The 19,324-nt window shown below is 37.3% G+C and overlaps 1 protein-coding gene across 2 annotated transcripts in view; it reads left to right on the top strand.

Annotated features, from left to right (window-relative positions):
- Positions 1 to 14,322, top strand: part of GBE1 (1,4-alpha-glucan branching enzyme 1) — a 167,222-nt gene extending 152,900 nt beyond the window's left edge. The window contains exons 15-16 of one of the 2 annotated variants that reach the window (XM_037377956.1): positions 1,746 to 1,863; positions 12,276 to 14,322. In XM_037377956.1, coding sequence (XP_037233853.1) covers positions 1,746 to 1,863; positions 12,276 to 12,332 — 175 coding nt within the window. In that variant the 3' untranslated portion in view covers positions 12,333 to 14,322. Of the gene's footprint in view, positions 1 to 1,745; positions 1,864 to 3,625; positions 12,000 to 12,275 lie in introns of those variants that run through there. The other variant, XM_037377955.1, reaches the window with a different exon arrangement.
- The last annotated feature ends 5,002 nt before the right edge of the window (positions 14,323 to 19,324 follow it).

Below are 19,324 nucleotides of genomic sequence, written 5' to 3'. Positions count from 1 at the left end.
AGTTTCTGACAACAAATGAATAGTAATTTGAATGTGTTTATAAAATAAAGGGGGCAGGGAGGTATATATGTAGTGCATATATAGGACGTTGAGGACTAAAGCTGGGAAAGTTTAATTTTCCCAGGGGTTTTTTTGTGGGTTTTTTTTTTTTAACGTATGTAATAAACATGAAGATTTTTCCACAGAATGTGGTGATCTGCTTTTTCTCCCTTTCGGCACCTGCCCTCTACAAATCAACAACTAACTTGGCAGTTCTGAACCTTTTTCTCATTTTCCTGCATATACTTGTGGGGGAGGGATTACTTAACATTAGTGATGCAGTAGCTAATTGACAGCTTTGCTTTTTTTCCTCATGTACATCTATTTTTCTTCTTCTTTGCTTTCTGTCAGCAAAAGCTGTGCAATTTTCTAGACTGAAATATCTCAGTAAATTTAGTTACTTTTAGGGTACTTTTTGTATTATGTCATGCTCCAGTGTTTCTTGTTGCTAGAGATTTAAGTCAGTAAGACTAGTGGTTGGGAAATTTCCTAAACTCATCTGATAGAGAGTAGTGTAAAAAGACTTAAAAACAATTCTGTTAATACCAAAATCCTTAGGTTTTTGAGCAGGCCTGTTCTCAAAAGGTTGAGCAAACACAAAAACCCAAGCAAAGTTTAAGAACGACTGACTTGAAAGAGTGTTGCTTCACTCTTCCCTAATCCTCATAAATACAAGTTCTAGCAGAACAAGGTTCTTCCATGGTGTGAAATTAGGGAGTCAGATTGTGGATTGTAGAGCACTGTTACTTCCCTCTATGTTTTGGGTGGTGGGGAGTGGAGAGTGAGGCTTTAGGTTGTAACTTCAGGAGGGAGAGGGATGTTTTAATTATGTCAAAGAAGAAATTCAAAAGTACTGAAATAATCATAAAAATTAAAACATTCTATTTTTCGTTGTCCCACGTAAGAAGAAACTGATTTTCAAATGTGTTAGCTCTTTAGTTACCCATTTATTTCCTTACATATTTCAATTTTCTTCTTTCAGCTGTTTTTTTATCTTATTTTTTGCTAAATCTGTTTGAATCCTTTTGAGTATCTGTACAGGTATTCCAGCTCATTACACTTTTTTAAATAACTCACCCCATTTAACAACTGAAGTCAGAATGTTTGTCTCTTAAAAGGTGGTCTTTTAAATAGAAGCTTTCTTTTGTTCCTCTGTGCTATAATATTCAAACCTTTTTGAAAAACTCTCAAAAGTTGTGGGCTTTTCTTCTGTAAAATTTTGTGCTTTTCTCATTAACGCTTAATCAGGCTATGACAGACTGTAAAATAGTGCTAAACACAGATTGCTTTTGACTGTCACAATTATGTAACTTCTTAAATGCAGTTCAAATCCACTAATTTTGTTTAATGGTACATTTTTAGTCTAGTTCATCACAAAAAGTGCTATGCATATCTACCGTAATACTGTAAACTTAACATTCGTGGAATATTCCAGAAGAGACTGGAAAGTACTTTCTTTACTAGGAGTCACTACGCTACGATGAATTTTTCAGGACAAAATGACACAGCTTCTGTATATTCGGTATGTTCTTTCCACTCTAAGTTTTCTTAGATTTTTTTTTTCGTTGTTATTTGTGCTTTATATTGAGTATATTAGCGTGACTTATGTTGCAGCAGTTCTTCTTCTTCTAGTTTGTTGTTTTGGGTTTTTTTCTTTATTTCCCATTTAACAGTAATTTGGCATATTCCTTAATGGTTGTTTCTAAGTATAAAATCCTTCTGGATTCTGATGCTGCAGAATATGGAGGACATCAAAGGCTGGACCACAGTACAGAATACTTCTCTGAAGAATATCCTCACAATTATCGACCTAATTCACTTATGGTAAGTAAGGTTGTTTTTGGGGGTGTGTTTTATTCTATTTTTGTCTGAATAACTTTTGAAATGCAGTGCTTATTCCAAGAGTATTTGGGGGGATGGGTGGGTTTTTTAAAATTTTGTTTTCTGAAATTAGCCTTTTTATGAATACAGTAGAGATTACAATGTTATGAGTTGATTATGACTGATAATGTTAACTGATCTTTTTCTCTTTTGACGTTACATTTAAATTTGCATGCACTCTTTTGGCACGCAACATTCCTTGCCAACATGCATGAAAACATTCTAATATGCTTTTGAATAGTCATTTTTAATGATGTTTTAATCATAATTTGCTGTATTTTCATGTCTGAGAAACTCCATCTTCATGCTTGCTTTGTGATTTAAAGCTCTGTAGAAACTGAATCTTGCATTATTTTCTTAATATCATTTCCCTAACTCCATAAACACAAATTAGAGCAAATTATGTGTTTGCCAGCTGGCTTTCTCCTCCTCAGTTTACAGAAAAACTTTGCAAAATGTAACAGAACTACTCTGTTCACATCAAGAATTTCCAGTCCTGAAGTGGTATGAATAGCATATAAAGACTTTCCCACAAATCACTTCAGTTGAAGTGGGAGGCATATCCTTACGTACAATTTCTGTTAGCTGAGATGGTGACTAATAAAAAATATACCTTTTCAAATTACTCTTCAAATCATAATCACTTATCACAAGTAACAATTTAAAAATGTTGTTTTTCCCATTCTTTATATATGTGTATGTGTACACCTATTTCCCATTATTTCTGTATGTATGTGCATATATTTGTGTGTATATGTTCACAAGCACAACAGAATAAAATGTAAAAAGGTAATGAATTAAGGCTGACCACTGAGAAAGTTCTGAGAATGCTTATATTGCTGACTAGATTTTTCATAACTAAAACATACACATGGGTGAAAGGTCATTATCTCTATGCCTGGGTATATTTATATACATAAACATCTATAAATAAGTTATACAATTTTAACAGGCTACAAAAAATGGACTCTCTGCACTGATTTGTGTGGACCACTCCTCTTCCATGACAGAATGGAGACATCAATTCCTAGTGTCACATCTTAACATCTCTCATGAGATCTAAACTCCTGAGATTTATTGTCACTTTTAATCTCTTTCTCTCTCACACTTGCTATTTCGTTGTATTCAGGGCATTGGTATTTCTCTCATTTGCTTGTTTTAAAATAGTGTCATTAAATGAAAGAATTCCTGTGCCTTCATCATGCTTGTGTAAAGGTTCTTGGGAACATTTTTTTTTTGTGAAATGTCTGTGTGTGAAAGTGCCCTTGTAGCATGGGTAGGTTTCTGTGCCCATTTGTACACAGTCTAAGGCTCTAAGATTTCATTCCTGAAGATTACGTAGCAAATTAATGCTTCCAGAATTCTTGCTTCATGTGTCCAATTTAAATACCTTGCTTTGGTGGTTGGAGAGCATCTTAATTTTTTTGCCACTAACTTAACTTTTGCAGTCCAATTAACTGTAATTTGGAATGTATATTTCATATTTAGAATCTTAGATGGTGAGTGCGAGTCATTCAAGACAGAAAAAAAAATGCATCAAGATGTGAAGATGCAATTTACTAGAAGCATGTGGAAGATAAGGCATGTGACAAGTAAAGCAACAAATGCACATTTGCAGCATAAACTGTGGCATGGCAATCGCACTTCTGAGTTGGAAAGAAACCCAGCAGCATGGGTCACGTTAACTTTCTTTTATGTCCTTCAGCAATCCAATTCACAGACCACCTTCAGCCAACACCCCAGAAGATGCCCCAAGCACCACATAGAGGTAAAATTCTAGTAAAAGGACACCAAGTAAAAGTAATTGAGGAAAAAAAACCTGGAAAACCTGACTAAATAGTTCAGCAGGATTGAACTCCAAGTAAGAAAGAAAAAAAGTTACAGTAAATACTTCCAGCTGCTATTTTACAACAAAATAGCAAAGTTTTATTTTAAACAGCAATTTACATCCCAATTCTTCAGTAAGCAGTCATCCTTGGGAGTTACTTTAGTCCGTTGCAGTTTCTAAGGTGCAAGTAGAAGTCTTCCCCTCGGATTTTTTTTTTTTTTTTAAATTTAAGATTTCACCCCAATAAACTCATAAACGTTCTTTTCCTGCTGTTTAACAATTACCTTATTCTTTTTACATAATGCATAAGACCTAAGTTTCTGGTTTCAAAAATGTTGGTTTCTCCTCTACCACAAACATGAACAAAATACTATTGTAGTGACAGATACACCTCCCTTAAGGTAAGTAAACACTGTCAGCAAAACATTCCCAGCAAAACATGACAAAACGAAATCACATGCAATAATTCTGCTGCTCAAGTCAAGCTTAAATAGCGCACAAATGTGTTACAAAAATAGAAGATTAGATGTGACACGATTCATTCTAAAAACATCACCTAATGAAAGAAATATTCAAAGTGACATTGCAAAATGAGAAGAAGGGAGATACAGAATTCCTGGAGCAAAGAACCCTGGCTGAAGAGGAGGCTGTGTAGGGACCGCTAGGCATTTCGCCGTCAAATATTGTTGATGAACAGATGATGATTCAGGTTTGTGCAGTAATGCTGCAGAGGACAAGATTTCAAAATCATCACATACTCCTTCAAAACTGTAGAAAAAATGCACAGAACATGTCCTTTGTAATATGACTGATTTAAATAATTATTATAATCTAATTTTTCCATTTCACTGCTTGCTCTGTTCTGGATTGTTAACAAGGATATGAAATGTACATAACTTTCCATGTAATCAAACTTTCTAATAACAAGCTCTTAACCACTTTGTCATTGTGAAAATAGACTCTCTTTACCACAGTTTTATTTCTGTTTACTTCTGCACTGTGGTATTCTCCTAATAGTCTTTTTTGAGGGATGTTCTATGGAAGTGGTGTGCTCTTTCAATGCTTCTATAAACTTTCAGGTTTGCTTATGTCTTATCATCTCTTTGCAAGATGCAGTTTAGGTGTTGCACACACATTTCAACTCCTCTCAGATCCTAGTGCCCCTGTATGTATGAAGTAGTTTGTCGATACCTTACTTGGCTGTTGTAGTTGCTTGTGAAACTTAAGATTTCGGGCTGGCAGGGGCAGGGAGGGAAGAACTGTTTCTTCATAACATTAATCGTTCAAAATGTTTTGTCAGTCTTTTCTAAGGTATCCGGACTTGACTGAATTTTACTCTAGTGGAGCTAGATATCAATGTGTGTCCTAGTAACTCATATTTTTGTACCACACCACACCAACAGTTAGGATTTATATATGAAAACAGGGGGGGGTTACGCTTGGATACTTTGTGCACCAACAGATCTGAGTCATAAACAGGATAAATGGAATAATGCAGAGTATGTCGTGTCATTGGCAACGTAGTATGCAATTTAATGGGCAATACAATTGTTTTTTTATAGAATTACTTTTTCTGTAGTTCTTTTCCAATTATTTAAAAAATAAATTGATGTCAAAGTATTCCTTTCCCCCTGTCCCCAGTACTGTTTTTTTCTGATTCTCTGTTTTTGGCATCTACCAATATAATCTTTTCACATTAAATGAAACTGAAATTACATAGTTTATTTTAAGGATATCCTTGTTGCTGGGTTGGGTTTCAACCTTGACCTTAATGTATACTATTCAATGTCAAAGAGCAACTTCCTGCTTCCTTGAGTCTATTGACAAAATACTCACATAGACTGAAATGATCTAAAAGCTTTTAGTGACCTTAAATTTGAAAATACTCATTTGAATAACTTTCATGACAAGGATTTATGTATTGAATTTTAAGGGACTGGTTTAGTCTTTAACTGTTTTCTCCCCTGATACGTACAGATGTACAGGTTATATGAATGAAAGTAGTGAGAAAAGTAACTGCATTAACTAGGGGAATCAGAGATACTTTGATTCCAGCCAGGTCTTTTGTTATTTTTACCCCTTGATGATTAAGGCTTACAAATTCATTTGTTCACATTTATTGATTGTTTTGACTTCTTAAAACCACGAGCGAGTGTAATGATTTCAAAGTTATTCTGTTAGTCGTTTTCTTTCATCCTATTTTATTTTTTAGTCTACTGGTTTGTGTTCGCAAGGAGGTTTTGTTGTCTTTTTAAAGTACTGTTTCTTAACCTGAAGGAGTGCAGAAGGTAATAGAGAAGAAATTTTGAGATACAGCCTGTGCAGTGTATGGACTTCTTTTGCATAAATGAAGCAAGACAGTCTGAGAAATGATTTTCTGCATATTCATGCTGTACAGCTGTAAATTGAAAAACAAATTGGAAGGCAGAATTTCACATTATTTTAAGCATACCTTCTTTGTCATATGCGATATCTGACAAAATGAAAATCGAAATGTCTGGGGTTTTGTATAACAAATTATAGTCAGAAAGCAAAAACTATCATGTATTTTATTCATTGATGGTTAATTACATTCTCAGAATACTGTCAGTGTCTGACGATTAGTAGTGATACAGAAACACGAGATTGTCTAAAGCCCTCATTTTAATTAAAAGTTTGGGATAATTTTGGCACAGACTCTTGTGACATTGCCTTCTGCATCTACCAGCTGCAATATGCAATATGAAATATTTTTCCACACTGCCTGATCTAGCTCTGAGTTCTAGTAATTCTCCCATCTGTTGCAAAATGACCTTGAAATTATTTTTAGAGCTTGGTGTTTTCCAACCCTGAAAGTGGGATGAAGACTAGTCCATTGCAGTTCCAGCCAGTTTCAGTTGTGCTTGCACCTGGTACTGAATCTAGTCTGACAGATCTGAAAGTAGCAGTTGTCATTTGCAAAAGTTCTTGCTGGTGGGTATTTAGATACATTTGGAAATTGCTGTGTATTGTAGATCTCTCCCAATATATGTAAGGTGGGATTTCTGCTTATAGCTGCTGTTGTTCACAAGTGCTTCTTGTGTTTGGTATTCTTGTATTATTCTTAGCTTTTCTGATCTCTCATTGCTTGAAATATCTGGATAGTTACAGAAAAAAAGTACAAGGAGTAAGCATTTGTATGGCTGAGAAGTAGCTTGTATTCCTGGCAAGAAGCAGTAGTACCATTTGGTTTTTCCCTGTTTGTGAGATAGCCTACGTGAATGGACTGTGGTCTTGACAGACCGCTGTGTACATTGGTGGGAAACAGGTTGATCGTAATAAATCTTTTTTGTTTCTGTGTTGGAGTGGCTATAGTATTTTGGTGCCAGAAGCTTTGATCTGTGTGAGATTTGCCTAGTGTCAGACAGCGTAACTGCCTCATAGTTTGAATGTAAAAAGGTCAGAGGTGATGACAAAAAAACAATTTTGTATGTATTTGATTTATAAACAACATTCCCATCCTCCATCTTCCTCACTGTTAGCACATCTGCCTGTGCAGTCAGCTGCAATTATTTCACTTCATTCCTGCTGAGTACTCATTGAGAATAAAAAGACTCTCAACGATAGTCTGATGACTAAATGTTTGAACGTTAACTTTGTCAAAAATTTATATTTACAGCTGAGTCATCCTAAGCCTGTCCCAAACAGATCTGATGCTCTCCCTTCCCCATATTCCACTTCGCCACCAGAAAAGGCCTTGCAAGCCTTCCTGTGTGTGGTTTTCTAAAACAGTGGAGTTTGTGTGCCACCTTAGAGACCTGAGGTGCTGAGTAAGCAGCTGGTGTAGAAAGCAGACGGATGGTTCATTGAGACCATCTGAAGCCCTGAGTAACGCTGTCTGAGCTCATCACTGACCTGCCTTCACCAGACCAACCAGGCAGGCTGGGTCTCCTGAGGCCCTTTCCAAAGTGGATGAGCCCAGTAGGGAACAGAGAGCTGGGAAGGGCATTTAAGGTGAACACAGAAAGCCTGGAGCAGAGGAGAAATTCAGAGGATGGTAGTCTTTCCGAATGGTAGTAGAGACATCCATTGGTTAACTATGGATGTATCCTCTTTAGTATTCTGTACTTTGGGTTTTCACTTCTCTCCACGTTCATCAAGTGAGCCTTGTCAAATGGTGAAGACAATGTGAATGGGATAAAAATTGTGATCAGAAAGAAGCAGGTTAGAAGAGCAGGGATCAGTAGAACTGAGGCTCGTAATTGGAAGCGTATAATTCAGCAACAGTGTATGAAAGGGAGAAGGGAAGACAAGAATAAAGTTCTGAGACCTTCTTCCTAGGGTACAGAAAAACATCAAAAATGCTGTATCTTTGATAATCCCTTTTACTGATGAATACCTAGGTTTCCTGTGAGGGCTTTAATCAGGACACCTCTATATACTTTTATTCTGCTTATCTGTAGATAGGTGAGTGTAGATGTCAGGCCATGTACTACATATAAATATATATAAACCAGCTGGAGATCACCAAAGAGTGGCAAGATGATGATCCTTCAAGTATACTAATAGGAAAGGCAGCTTAAGAAGAGATGCAGGTCCCTTGTTGGAGGAGTCAAGCCTGTGATGGGTGCTGTGGGCAGCACGGGAGTATTCAGTGCCTTTTTTTACCTCAGGCTCCCAGGGCAAAGCTTGCTCTCAGACCCTTTTGTGTGCCAGTCTGCTACTGAAAAGAAAGTAGCAGGAGAGCTATAGGTTAGGGACATCTTATAGATGCTATCTATAGGTGGGATACACCCAGAGATTTGGAAAGAGTTGAGTGATGTGATTGCAAGGCCGCGGGGTATCATTGTGAAAAGTCTTAGTGGTTCAGGGGAAATCTCTGACAACAAAAACAGCCCAAAGGCTGTAGTGAAAGTGAAAGGATGGCTGAGGGATGTGTAGGCCAGCCTGCCTCTCCCCTCGGTCCCTTGAGAAGTCAAGGACCACCTTCTCGTGGAATCCATATCCAGGCAAGTGGGGTATATGAGATGGGTCAACCAGAAAGCCACCCGGGTTTAGCAAAGCCAGAAGATGCATGCTCAGCCCGATGGCTTTCTGTGATTAAATTACTCCGGCTGTGTGCATGAGGTTGCTGCAGGTGATGCAGTGATGAGACTTCCAGCTTTTTCTCCTGCAGCGTTCTTACTTGGGAGCTGAGGAAATACAGGCTGGATAAGAAGATTGTTAGGTGGGTTAAAAGCTGGTTGGGCTGCTACAGTTTTTGTTGTCAGAGGCTCAGTGTCCAGTTGTTGACCGGTATTAGGGAGGGTGTCCTAGGAATTGTTCTCAGGACTGTTAGTGTTTGGAATCTTCAGCGGTGACTTGTGAATGATGAGACAGAGCGTTACCCTCAGCAGATTTGTAGATGACACTGAGTTAAAGTGAACGGTTGATAAATTGAATGTTAGAGGTCCAATCCAGACACATCTTGATAAATTTGAGGATTTAGCCAACAGAAACTTCATAAAAATTAATGAAGAAAAATTCTGCAGAGGAGTCCCATACATCAGTAAAGATTAAAAACCTACTAGCTGAGTAGCAGCCTGACTGAAAAGGACCAGGGTTATGCTGGATACTAGGTTAAATTGAATGGAGCATGTCACAGACATGTCACAGCGTGTCAGGACAGGTATCTTCATTAATACATTTCAGTGTGTTGAAATTCTCTTTAAATTTCTTTATTATAATTTGGACCTAAATAACTTAAAGAAAAAGGAGAGGAAAAAAACCTTTTACCTAGAAAATGCAAAAACTAATGTAGTTGACATTTCTTTCAGTATTTAAGGAAGACAGAAGTGAGTAATACAACAGAATCTATACGTTTTGGCATCTGGGGATGCAAACCTTTTATTGTATTCTATTGCGCATTTATAATAAGTACTGTATGTATGTGTTTTGATATGAATTAGAAAAGTGGTTTAAAATATTATATGTAAGCAGGGTTCCTAATCTAAATCAGAGACGTTAATTAAAATATACCTAATGTTACTAATTAGCTTTTAAGAAAGGATTATCCATGGTTTTATATATTTGAAAGTGTTTGAACTCAAACATACAGTAAGATGCTTGCATTTCAACTTGTCCTGTCAGTAATGGATTCCTGATGTTTTTTAATTGTGCCACTTGGTGGCAAATTGTAGCATATGGTTGGAGCACAGTCTGCCCAGTTACACCTCTGGACACTCAGGAAAAAGAGGAAATAAATTTAAACTTGTGGGGCTGTTAATACAGGTAGTTCCAGCTGAGAGGTGCTGAAAGAAAAGGGGTAATACTGGAGTGGAAAGGCTGAAGAAGTTCTGGGATTCAGGGTGTCTGAAGAGCAAGGGGTGAAGGTGAGAAATCTGGGCCGAGATGGCTGAAAACCCCACTGGGATCCTGGGCAGATAATCCCCCAGATTTCACCTTACCTCAGGAAAGGAGCAATCTTTCCAACCTCATTGGTCACGTTTACACACACACGAATGTTCTGTGTTCTACTTTAAGAAGGCCAGAGCGTATATACACTGTAGTATTTATGGAACTACTGTTGGGCTGATGGGAAGGAATAATCCCAATTCATTTGTAACAAGAATTATCTAATACTTGTGTCGTATTTTTCCTGTTTAAAAAAAATTACAGCAGTGGAATGAATAATTAATAGTAATATTTAATAATTATTAATACATTTAACCAATAATTAATATTTAGTCATTGTTCATGCCCTCATCGTTCTGCTGCTTCTTGCAGTTTTATTTAAACCTTAAAGATGGTTGCACTGACAATGAAAGGAATAGGTGAGATTAGGAAATTATGCCATAAGTGGCTCTTCTATGATTTAGCAAGAAAGCCATCAAGACAAAAACCGCTAAAACTCATGTTTAATTTGCCCAGGTAAGGAAAAAATAGTGAGCAAAGTAATAAACTGGCAGTTACATCTCGTTATGGCAAACAGAAAACATACCTGTCATCAGTCTAAATGCAATCATTTGCACAAGTTCAAAAATTGTGCTTAAAACAAGTTTTAAAATTCTGATTGGCAATGAAGTGGTAGCGAGTGGGATGCTTCCACACTGCTCTCAGATTCTCAGCTGATATAAATTGACTTTAAAGGGACTGGACTAATTTACTCCTCCTAGGATCTGACATATTATTGACCAGAATATAATTGAGAACTGCTGTGTCCTGTATTAATGTTAATTTTTGTTCCTTTAAGTAACTTTTTACACATTCTTTCTTAGAATTACTTGTTCGTTCCTTCTCCCTTCTCACTTCATCATACAAACCCAGAGCACTGAATTTCTCAATACAGTTTTAAAATCTGTCCTTTATCTATATGTTCTTTAGTTGACTTCATTAAGTGTTTCGTGCCCTGCACAGATTTGTAGATGCTATTTATCACTGAAACCTTAGGGGAAATCATTATGTTCGCTGCCTTTCAAGAAGCATTGGACATAGCTTTGTCTGGTTCAATGAAGATCAGCTGTTCTTTTCCTTTTTCTCCTTTTCCTAAAGCTTTTTGCTTTACTTCCGTGTTGTGTTTTGAAAACTATGAAAGCCTTTCATGCCATCAGGCTCTAGTTAGCAGATAACGTTGTTGAAATTGCAGAATATTAGGCATTCCACAGGGATGAAGGATAGTCTAAAAGAGGATGTTGTCAGAATGAAGCCAATAATCTTCAATCTTGTGTTACCTTTTATAATTGCATTTTTATTGACTTGTTCAGCAAACACATTCATACACTTGACAATTGATGGAGTACCATATATCAGCGTAATTGGTAGATAGTACATATCGGTCTTGTTTTCAGATTTTTGACTCCACTCTTCTTGAAAAGAATGTCATGTAAAATATATTGCCACAAGTTCTCCTGTGATCTATGAGGAGTCTTTTGATTATATATGTTTGGGTTTTTTTCATGGTAATCAGGAAAAAAAGAGTAAGAAAAATGCAATAATTTAATGGTTAATTTTGAATCTGTCTTGGTTTGGGAGTAAGTTTTATTCTCAGACACTGAAACTCCATAGAAGCCAGGCGTGAGAAGAATACATTGCTGTGTCATATTGCTTGTATTTACCTGTATGAAATTACATCACAGACCTTGAGGCAACTTTAATTCACAGCAGAAGTGTTGCAAAAGTGTCGTTTATCATTGTACAGTCCGTGGACCTGAATGTGCTCAGGTTTTTGAAACTGGTCATTGTAAGTCGTATGAGGCCCTCTACTGGTAGCTACTTGAAAACATAGCAAGGTAATATTTAAAAAAAAAAAAAAAAAGGAAAAGAGGAGAGAGTGCAATGAAGCTGTCTTTTAAACTTTTAGATTATCTTGTGTTATTCACTCCTGGGCACTAAGCAGTCAATAGTCACGCTTTAAATGTGATTAATGTGACCCACAACACTGCACAAATGACAAATTATTAACAGCTTAAATATTTCACGTTGGGTTTGTTGTTTGGTTGTGTTTTTTTTTCACATATTGTTATATAGAAATTGTATCCTGCGAGGCTGATGTTTTTTTCAGCTATTCTTGTTCTTGTCATATTTTTACTAGGTGTACATTCCAAGCAGAGTGGCAATTGTGCTTCAGAATATGGATATCCCAAAATGAAGTTCTCTCTAACTATCACTGAAGAAGCAAGTCATAGAAGAAGTGCTGATACGCTGTACTAGTACTAAGTATAACAAAACTTGCTCTAAGGAAGCTTTCTGAAACTGAGTATAGTATTATTAGGTGTTTAAAATGTAAGATTAATATTCGCATATAATTGCAGAGCTCTTGACTTGCTAGAACCTCTTTTGAGGAAACTTTACAAAAGAGGCAGAAAGGAAAATGTTGGTTTTGTAGTTCTAGTAGTACAAAATTACACTTAAGATATTGCAAAGCAGCAGGTATTCTCTATTAAACTGTTGTTTACAGAATTTTATCAGGAATAACAAGAGTGATCCTGCTCCAAAGTTTGTAATTTCTTGTAATCCTCATTCTGATAGTGAATTCAAATGTTCATTATATATTAATGCTTCTTACTAAAAGTAAGTAGTTTGCTTAAATAAAACAGAAGTTTTTGGCTAAAAGGCAGCCTTAACGGTTTGTGGGACCTAATTTGAGGCTCCTCTTCTTCAATGAAGTCCAACATGGAATTAGAAATGTTTATCCAAATGGATGAGAAGGTCCTCTGAGAGTATTGTACTTAGCCATTTTTTATGTCATTAAAGTTGCACAAAAATGCTGAAGAGCAAAACAAGCAGGCGGGATTGACGGGCGACCTGCTGATGCTATTGTGTGTGTTGCTTATTTGATCCCAATAAAATCACTTAGTCTGTGCATCTCACTTGCTACAGCTGGAAAAAATGATACGACTATTTTATTTAGATGACTAAAATGTTCAGTGAGAAGAGTGTTTTGTTCTTACTGCAATGATACCACACTGGAAGATGTACTTAAAATGTAATTCTTCCCATTGCATTTATTTCACTAGCGTTAGGACCTTGCAATACTGATTTCACTATTTCCAGAAGCTGCCTTTCAGCTTGGAACATGATGATGTTCTTGCACTTTTATAACTTTTGAAACATTGCTTCTCATGAAGAAGCAGTCTCAAAATACAGCGATCAAACTAAGGTGTTTTTTCGATAAAACCAAGGTAGTTAATTATTGGAGTGCTGCTAAGATTATTCAAGTGAGTTCCTTCATGAGCTACAACTTTTTTTTGTAAAGAGTAAGATTTTGTATATTTGAAAATGTATTGCAGAGTATTCTGGAAAATTAATACCAAATTAACGAGACATGCTTTATTTTGTTCCATTTATTTAAAAACATATTTGAATTGGTTCGGAAAATGAATGTCTTTTGTACAAATCTGAATTTTCTAACTTTTAAAGTAGCCAAAGAGGAAGATGTCCGTGACCATTTCCAAGTCATAATTTTACCCAGTTTCCTATGTGAACCATTGTGTAAATTACTGAATAGTTGTGCCAACACTGAAAATTTATTCAACAGTTCTTGGAATGCTTACTTGTGGCTTACTTCTTAAGCAAAATAAGGGATGGAATAATGCAGCATGATGGAAAACAGTCTTTTGCCAAGTACACACTGAAACGACTTTATGAACATCCCCAGTCTGCTGTGTTCTGTGTGACAGAATTTCATATTGCAGTTGAATACTGTAATACTGTTTAGGATCATGCTTCATTTTCCTCTATGCCACTTTGATCATGGTTTGGTAGTGGGCTAATAAAAGCATTCCTGTTACACTAAGACTTTAAAGAAAATACACTGAAATGTTTTAGCAACTGGAACTGAATATCTTTTTTTTTTCCTAGATTGTTTTCCTTGTAGTGAAATAACGAGCAACTTCTAATACATGTTATATTTACATTGTATTGATCTAATATGTTTTATAGGGTGGTTTGTTTTTTTACCGGCACCAGTTCCAGGTTTCAAAATGTAATCCAAGGCAAGTGTCTGTGTCAAACTTTTTTTTTTATTATTACTTTTTTCCCAAGAGAAGGAATAAATGTATGATGTGAAGTATAAACTGTGTAAAATTACATGCAAAATAAACTCTGAGGAGGATAAAATAAATGCATATATGATTTCATTGTTTGTACTGTAAAAGCATTGCACAGTAGTCTTAACACCAGAGGAGAATATTAGATTTTGCTCCATCTTGAAATCAGGAACTTGTCTTGGTCAGAAAAAGTCTAATGAGATTGGCAGAATATTTGTCCTGTGCACGTTTTTCTTCTGTTTTGAGATAGATTAATAAAAGCAGACTACAAGATTTTCAAGATGAACATATAAAATATAGGAAGCGTAACAACTGGGATTTTTTAAGTCAACCTTCATTCTAACGATGGGTATGCTCATGCCCGTTTTGCGAGGCTGAAAAGTTTTCCCTTGCAATACTCATGAAAAGATAATTTCTTCCTCCGGCTCCTTGTATCCTGATGGGTTATGAAGAGGAATTCAGCTACTGCCGTTTCACCTTCTGCCTAGCACCACGCTCAGATTGCAAGACCTCAGCTAATGCCCCTCCTTACCGCTACGCACTGAGGTTTGTAGCTGCCTGTCACCATGACTGGTTGAAGTGTCAGACACGTTCCGAGAAGCACACGACTTCCAGAGCTTTTTTGCATGGCTGCACCTCAAGTCAGCACTCTTCAGTCAAATAGGATAGTTTAGCTCTGTCACAGAAGTTAATGAAATGGTCTGTGGTGATGTATCCCTGGGCACAAAGCTTTCCACAGAGATTCAGACATCGCGGAGGAACATTCTTTAAAGATAACCTCTCTTAGTGCAAAGGGCCAATAAGGATTTGTATTTCTGCCCTTCGAAATATGTACTTACCTGTCACCTGAAAGAACACTGGCAATTCTTGGTAGCTCTGGCCCCATAAATTGTTGCTCTGTGGTCTCTCTAACAGTCGATGAGAACTCAAGTGCATCCTCACCTGCCGGTTTATCTAAAGATTCGGGCTGACCTTCCCTCCATCAGGCATCACATGTGCTGAGTGGTTCTTTGTACTGAGTAATTCAGGTTCTCCAGGCCAGGTTATTTTTACGGTAACAGGCGGGCAGCCACTAGACTGGTGTATTCTATGAGCAGTAAGTTCTGATTTCCTGGCTGTTTTCTCCTCCTCCCACAATTCAAGTCTTACTGTCCTGAGGTTTATTTTGAAGATGAAGAATACAGAGGTTATTTCACCTTGGTGAGTACTTCTGGAAAACAGATTTTAATGGACAAACTGTTTGGCCTTTCTGTTTGGTTTTTGTTTGTTTGGTTTTTGGTAAATAATTTGTTAACCATTTGCTCTGAAATACGAGAACATGGTGTAGCTAATCCTCTGACAAAGGGAGACCAGCTGTATGAACAGTAAGATACCAGACTAGGCAAGCAATTATATGGTACTCGCACATGATGCAAGGTGGTATTTTTCCATATTAATCTGTCGCTGTTTAATATTTTAAACAACTTGAAAAAGTTTTGTTTTCACCAGTTATTTCATGACTCTGGGTTCTTAACTGTCTATTAATGGTTAAAGGAAGAACTTCCATTTTGTTTAAAAGTCTTCCTTCTCAGAACTCAAATCCAACTTTACTAGTTAAGTAGTGAAGGGTGAAGGTTAACTCAGTGAGCATCAGAAATTATTTCCTTTGACTTAAATAGATGAGGATTTTCTGTTCTGTATATGTTGAGGTCTGTGGTCTGTCTTCTGATCGATAATTTCTGAGGAATTTAAGTATTCAGCATTTAAAGAGTTCCCTTATTGACTAACATTTCCAAACTGGTAATGTTGTCATTGTTGGGGGGCTGCTACAGAGGTGAAGATGTATTTAAATATTTTCATACATCATACGTTAGCTAGGATCTGACTTTCATAAAGATCAGCCTGTAAGTGGCATCTTAGGGAAGTGATCTCGGCCCCCTGTGCTGGGTGCTGGTGGGGCCGCACCTTGAACCCTGGGTTCAGTTTTGGGCCACTCACAGCAGGAGAGACCCTGAGGTGCTGGAACGTGTCCAGAGATGGGCAACGGAGCTGGGGAGGGGTCTGGAGCACAAGGCTGATGAGGAGCGGCTGAGGGAGCTGGGGGTGCTCAGCCTGGAGAGGAGCAGGCTCAGGGGGGACCTTATCGCTCTCTGCAGCTGCCTGACAGGGGCTGTAGGCAGGGGGGGTCGGTCTCTTCTCCCAGGTAACAAGGGACTGGACAAGAGGAAAAAGCATCAAGTTACACCAGGGGAGGTTTAGATTGGATGTTAGGAAAAATATTCCCACTGGAAGGTTGTTGAAGCATTATAACAGGCTGCCCAGGGAGGTGGTGGAATCACCATCCCTGCAGGTGTTTAAAAACACGTAGATTAGGGACATGGTTTAGTGATGGACCTGGCAGTGCTGGGTTAATGGTTGAACGTGATGATCTTAAAGGTCTTTTCCAATGATTCTGTGATTCTCTGAGCTTTCTAACAATTAACATGAACTTTTTTGCCAAGGAAAACTCTGCACATGTGTGCGTTTTCACACCTCATAGTATATGGTGCAAGTGTTTAGAGGGGTTTGAGGGTGTAGGTTATTTGCTGTAAGAGAGACCTGTCTCTTATGCCAAATATACATTTTAACTCTCTTTAGATTTTAGAGTTTTATTCAAATTCTTGAGAGAAATGGCATCTTTCTGAAAGTTTCATGAGCATTTAAAAAAAGAATATTCATAAGTTTTGGTCATGTTTGCCTTTATAGAAACATTTTTTTTTCTTTTTGAGGAATGCTTGCTTTACATAGGCTTTTTTCATTTTTGTTTTATCTGAAAATAAGTTACAGTAATAGTGATAGGCTGACATATGAATGCTCTTATTAAAAAGAATTATATAAATCGTTGGGTAAAAATAACTGCAGTTGAATATGTTAAAAATATTCTGCTTACGGAAAGGTAGAAACAAAAGCTAATGGTGACTCATTAGATGAGACAAATTATGTTTTTCATGCCTGTGAGTACAATATGTACCCTGTAAATATAAGTAACTCTTGGATATTCATGGTAAATTAAAGCCTAAAATGAATTAGGAAAAAATGTAAGAACTTGTAGGCATTGAAGTAATAGGTGTCAGCTTAGCTGATATTTTTGCTTCTTTACAAAACTATTCTGAACCCTGAAAAAAGATCTAAGTGTTTAATTGAACTAGTTCTGAAAACTGTCTTCTAAGTTAAGACAGAGACAATAATTTCTCAGAATATTGGGGGGGATTAAAACTGATGCAGCAGTAATCACCCATGCCATTTGACTCCAAGATAATCTTCAGCATTGTTAAACACTGGGGGGGAACTCCCTCCAAACTTGCTTGTTTCTTCTGACTGCACCTCACAAATCACAACGCAAATGTGTTACACAAGGACAGTCTGTGATAGGATGATGTAAATTTAATGCACTGAATTTTCAGTCTTTGGTCAGGGTATGAGGTTTATGACAAAATACATACAGTGCCTTTAGAAAGAAAGGTATGTCTGTGAACACTGAAGAAACTAGGCTGCAAATGCTATAACATTATAGTGTTTTCCCCACAGTACTTTTTTCCCCTGCTACTTTCCAGTAGTTTCCTTGTGTCTTTTGTAGCAAAGGTACCAACTCTGGTCTATTTTCTACTCTTTTGAATGGAAAGAGGGGTTGGGGACAAGCAGCTAGCTGTCCTGCTGTACTGGGTCTAGCTGGGATGGAGTCACCTATGGTGTTGTGTTGTGGGTTTGTGCCTGAAACTGTGTTGATAAAATATCAGTGGTTTTGGCTGTTGCTAAGTGGTGCTTGTACAATGTGAAGGCTTTTCGTTTCCTACTCTGCCCCCCCTTACCCCTTGCCAGAAAGTGGCTGGACATCTCCTGCTGATGGGAAGTCATCAGCGAATTCCTATTTCTGCTTTGCTGGCACATGCAGCTTTCGCTTTCCTTGTTAAAGTATTAGCTTGATCCACATATTTCACCTTCCATTTCCTCCCCATCCTGAAGGAGAGGGGAGTGAGCGAGCAGCTTGTGAGGGTGTTTGGCTGTTTGCTGGGATCAACCCACTACGTCCACCAAAAACTGAGTGAGCTGTCCACCTCAGAAGGAAATTGGCTGGAAAAGTGAAAGTAGATAAAGCCACTTCAAGTCATTTGAAGGAAAAGGTAGAGGGTGAATCCCAACCTTGCTTGGTTGCCTTTCACAAAATACTGAGTGTATCTCGTGTTTACTTGGGAGCAAGGTAACTGCAGTAGTTTAATTATCCTGCTGTTAAAGTACTACCTGTGTGAATGATCAGATGAAGTCTATGTACTCAGTATATTTCATGCTAAAAGTTCTTGGACCAGTTCTTTTGTAGAAGTAGCACATGATTATGCATTTATAAAAGTGTAACGATACTTCTCTACTTCAAGATCTAAGTAATTTTTAATGTAAATTCCTTTGTGAAATGTTATTCACTATTAAAAGTGGAAAAAACCCCACCAAAACCCTAACCTTCTATCAAAAGACTACCTTCTGGTACAGTAAAGATACAGAAAATTAACTGAAATGAAAACCTGATCTTTAGAACGTGTGAAATGGTAACTTCTGTACAAAGCTCCTTTCATGTATTGACCACTGCTTCTGTGGGGTTTTTGTCTTTTTTCATGACAGTGCTATTAGACCAAGGGCAACACTTTGAGTCTTTCTCTATTCTGTAACCTGTGTAAGTAGTAAGTAGGAATGTTTGAGGCGATTGCAGTTTTCAGTCTTCAGTAATAAGGCGAGGTTAGCTTTGGGTTGGGGGTTTCTAGGGTAGGGGTGAGAGGGGAGGCTTAAGATACCTGATGGTTTTATTAAACACCACTTAAATTCCTGCCTTTGCAATTCCACTTATTTTTAATTTTTGTGTGGCATGTTTTTGTCAAACAGCGAACCCTGTCTGGCAGAAAAAAAAAAAAAAAAAAAAGCACGTCTTTAGACTAGCATGAGAAAGCCAATTATGTAAACACATCATGTCCAAAAACTGAAATGTATTTTTCTATCCAGGATTGTTTATGTGAAGGAACTAGTGTTGATCACTTCATGAAATGGAGCAGGATGGCTGTATGGCATAAAGGACTGGGGGTTTGTGCAG

This window comes from Falco rusticolus, chromosome 2 (assembly GCF_015220075.1).
Source record: "Falco rusticolus isolate bFalRus1 chromosome 2, bFalRus1.pri, whole genome shotgun sequence".
Classification (NCBI taxonomy): domain Eukaryota; kingdom Metazoa; phylum Chordata; class Aves; order Falconiformes; family Falconidae; genus Falco; species Falco rusticolus.
This window is presented reverse-complemented; position numbering and strand designations above follow the sequence as displayed.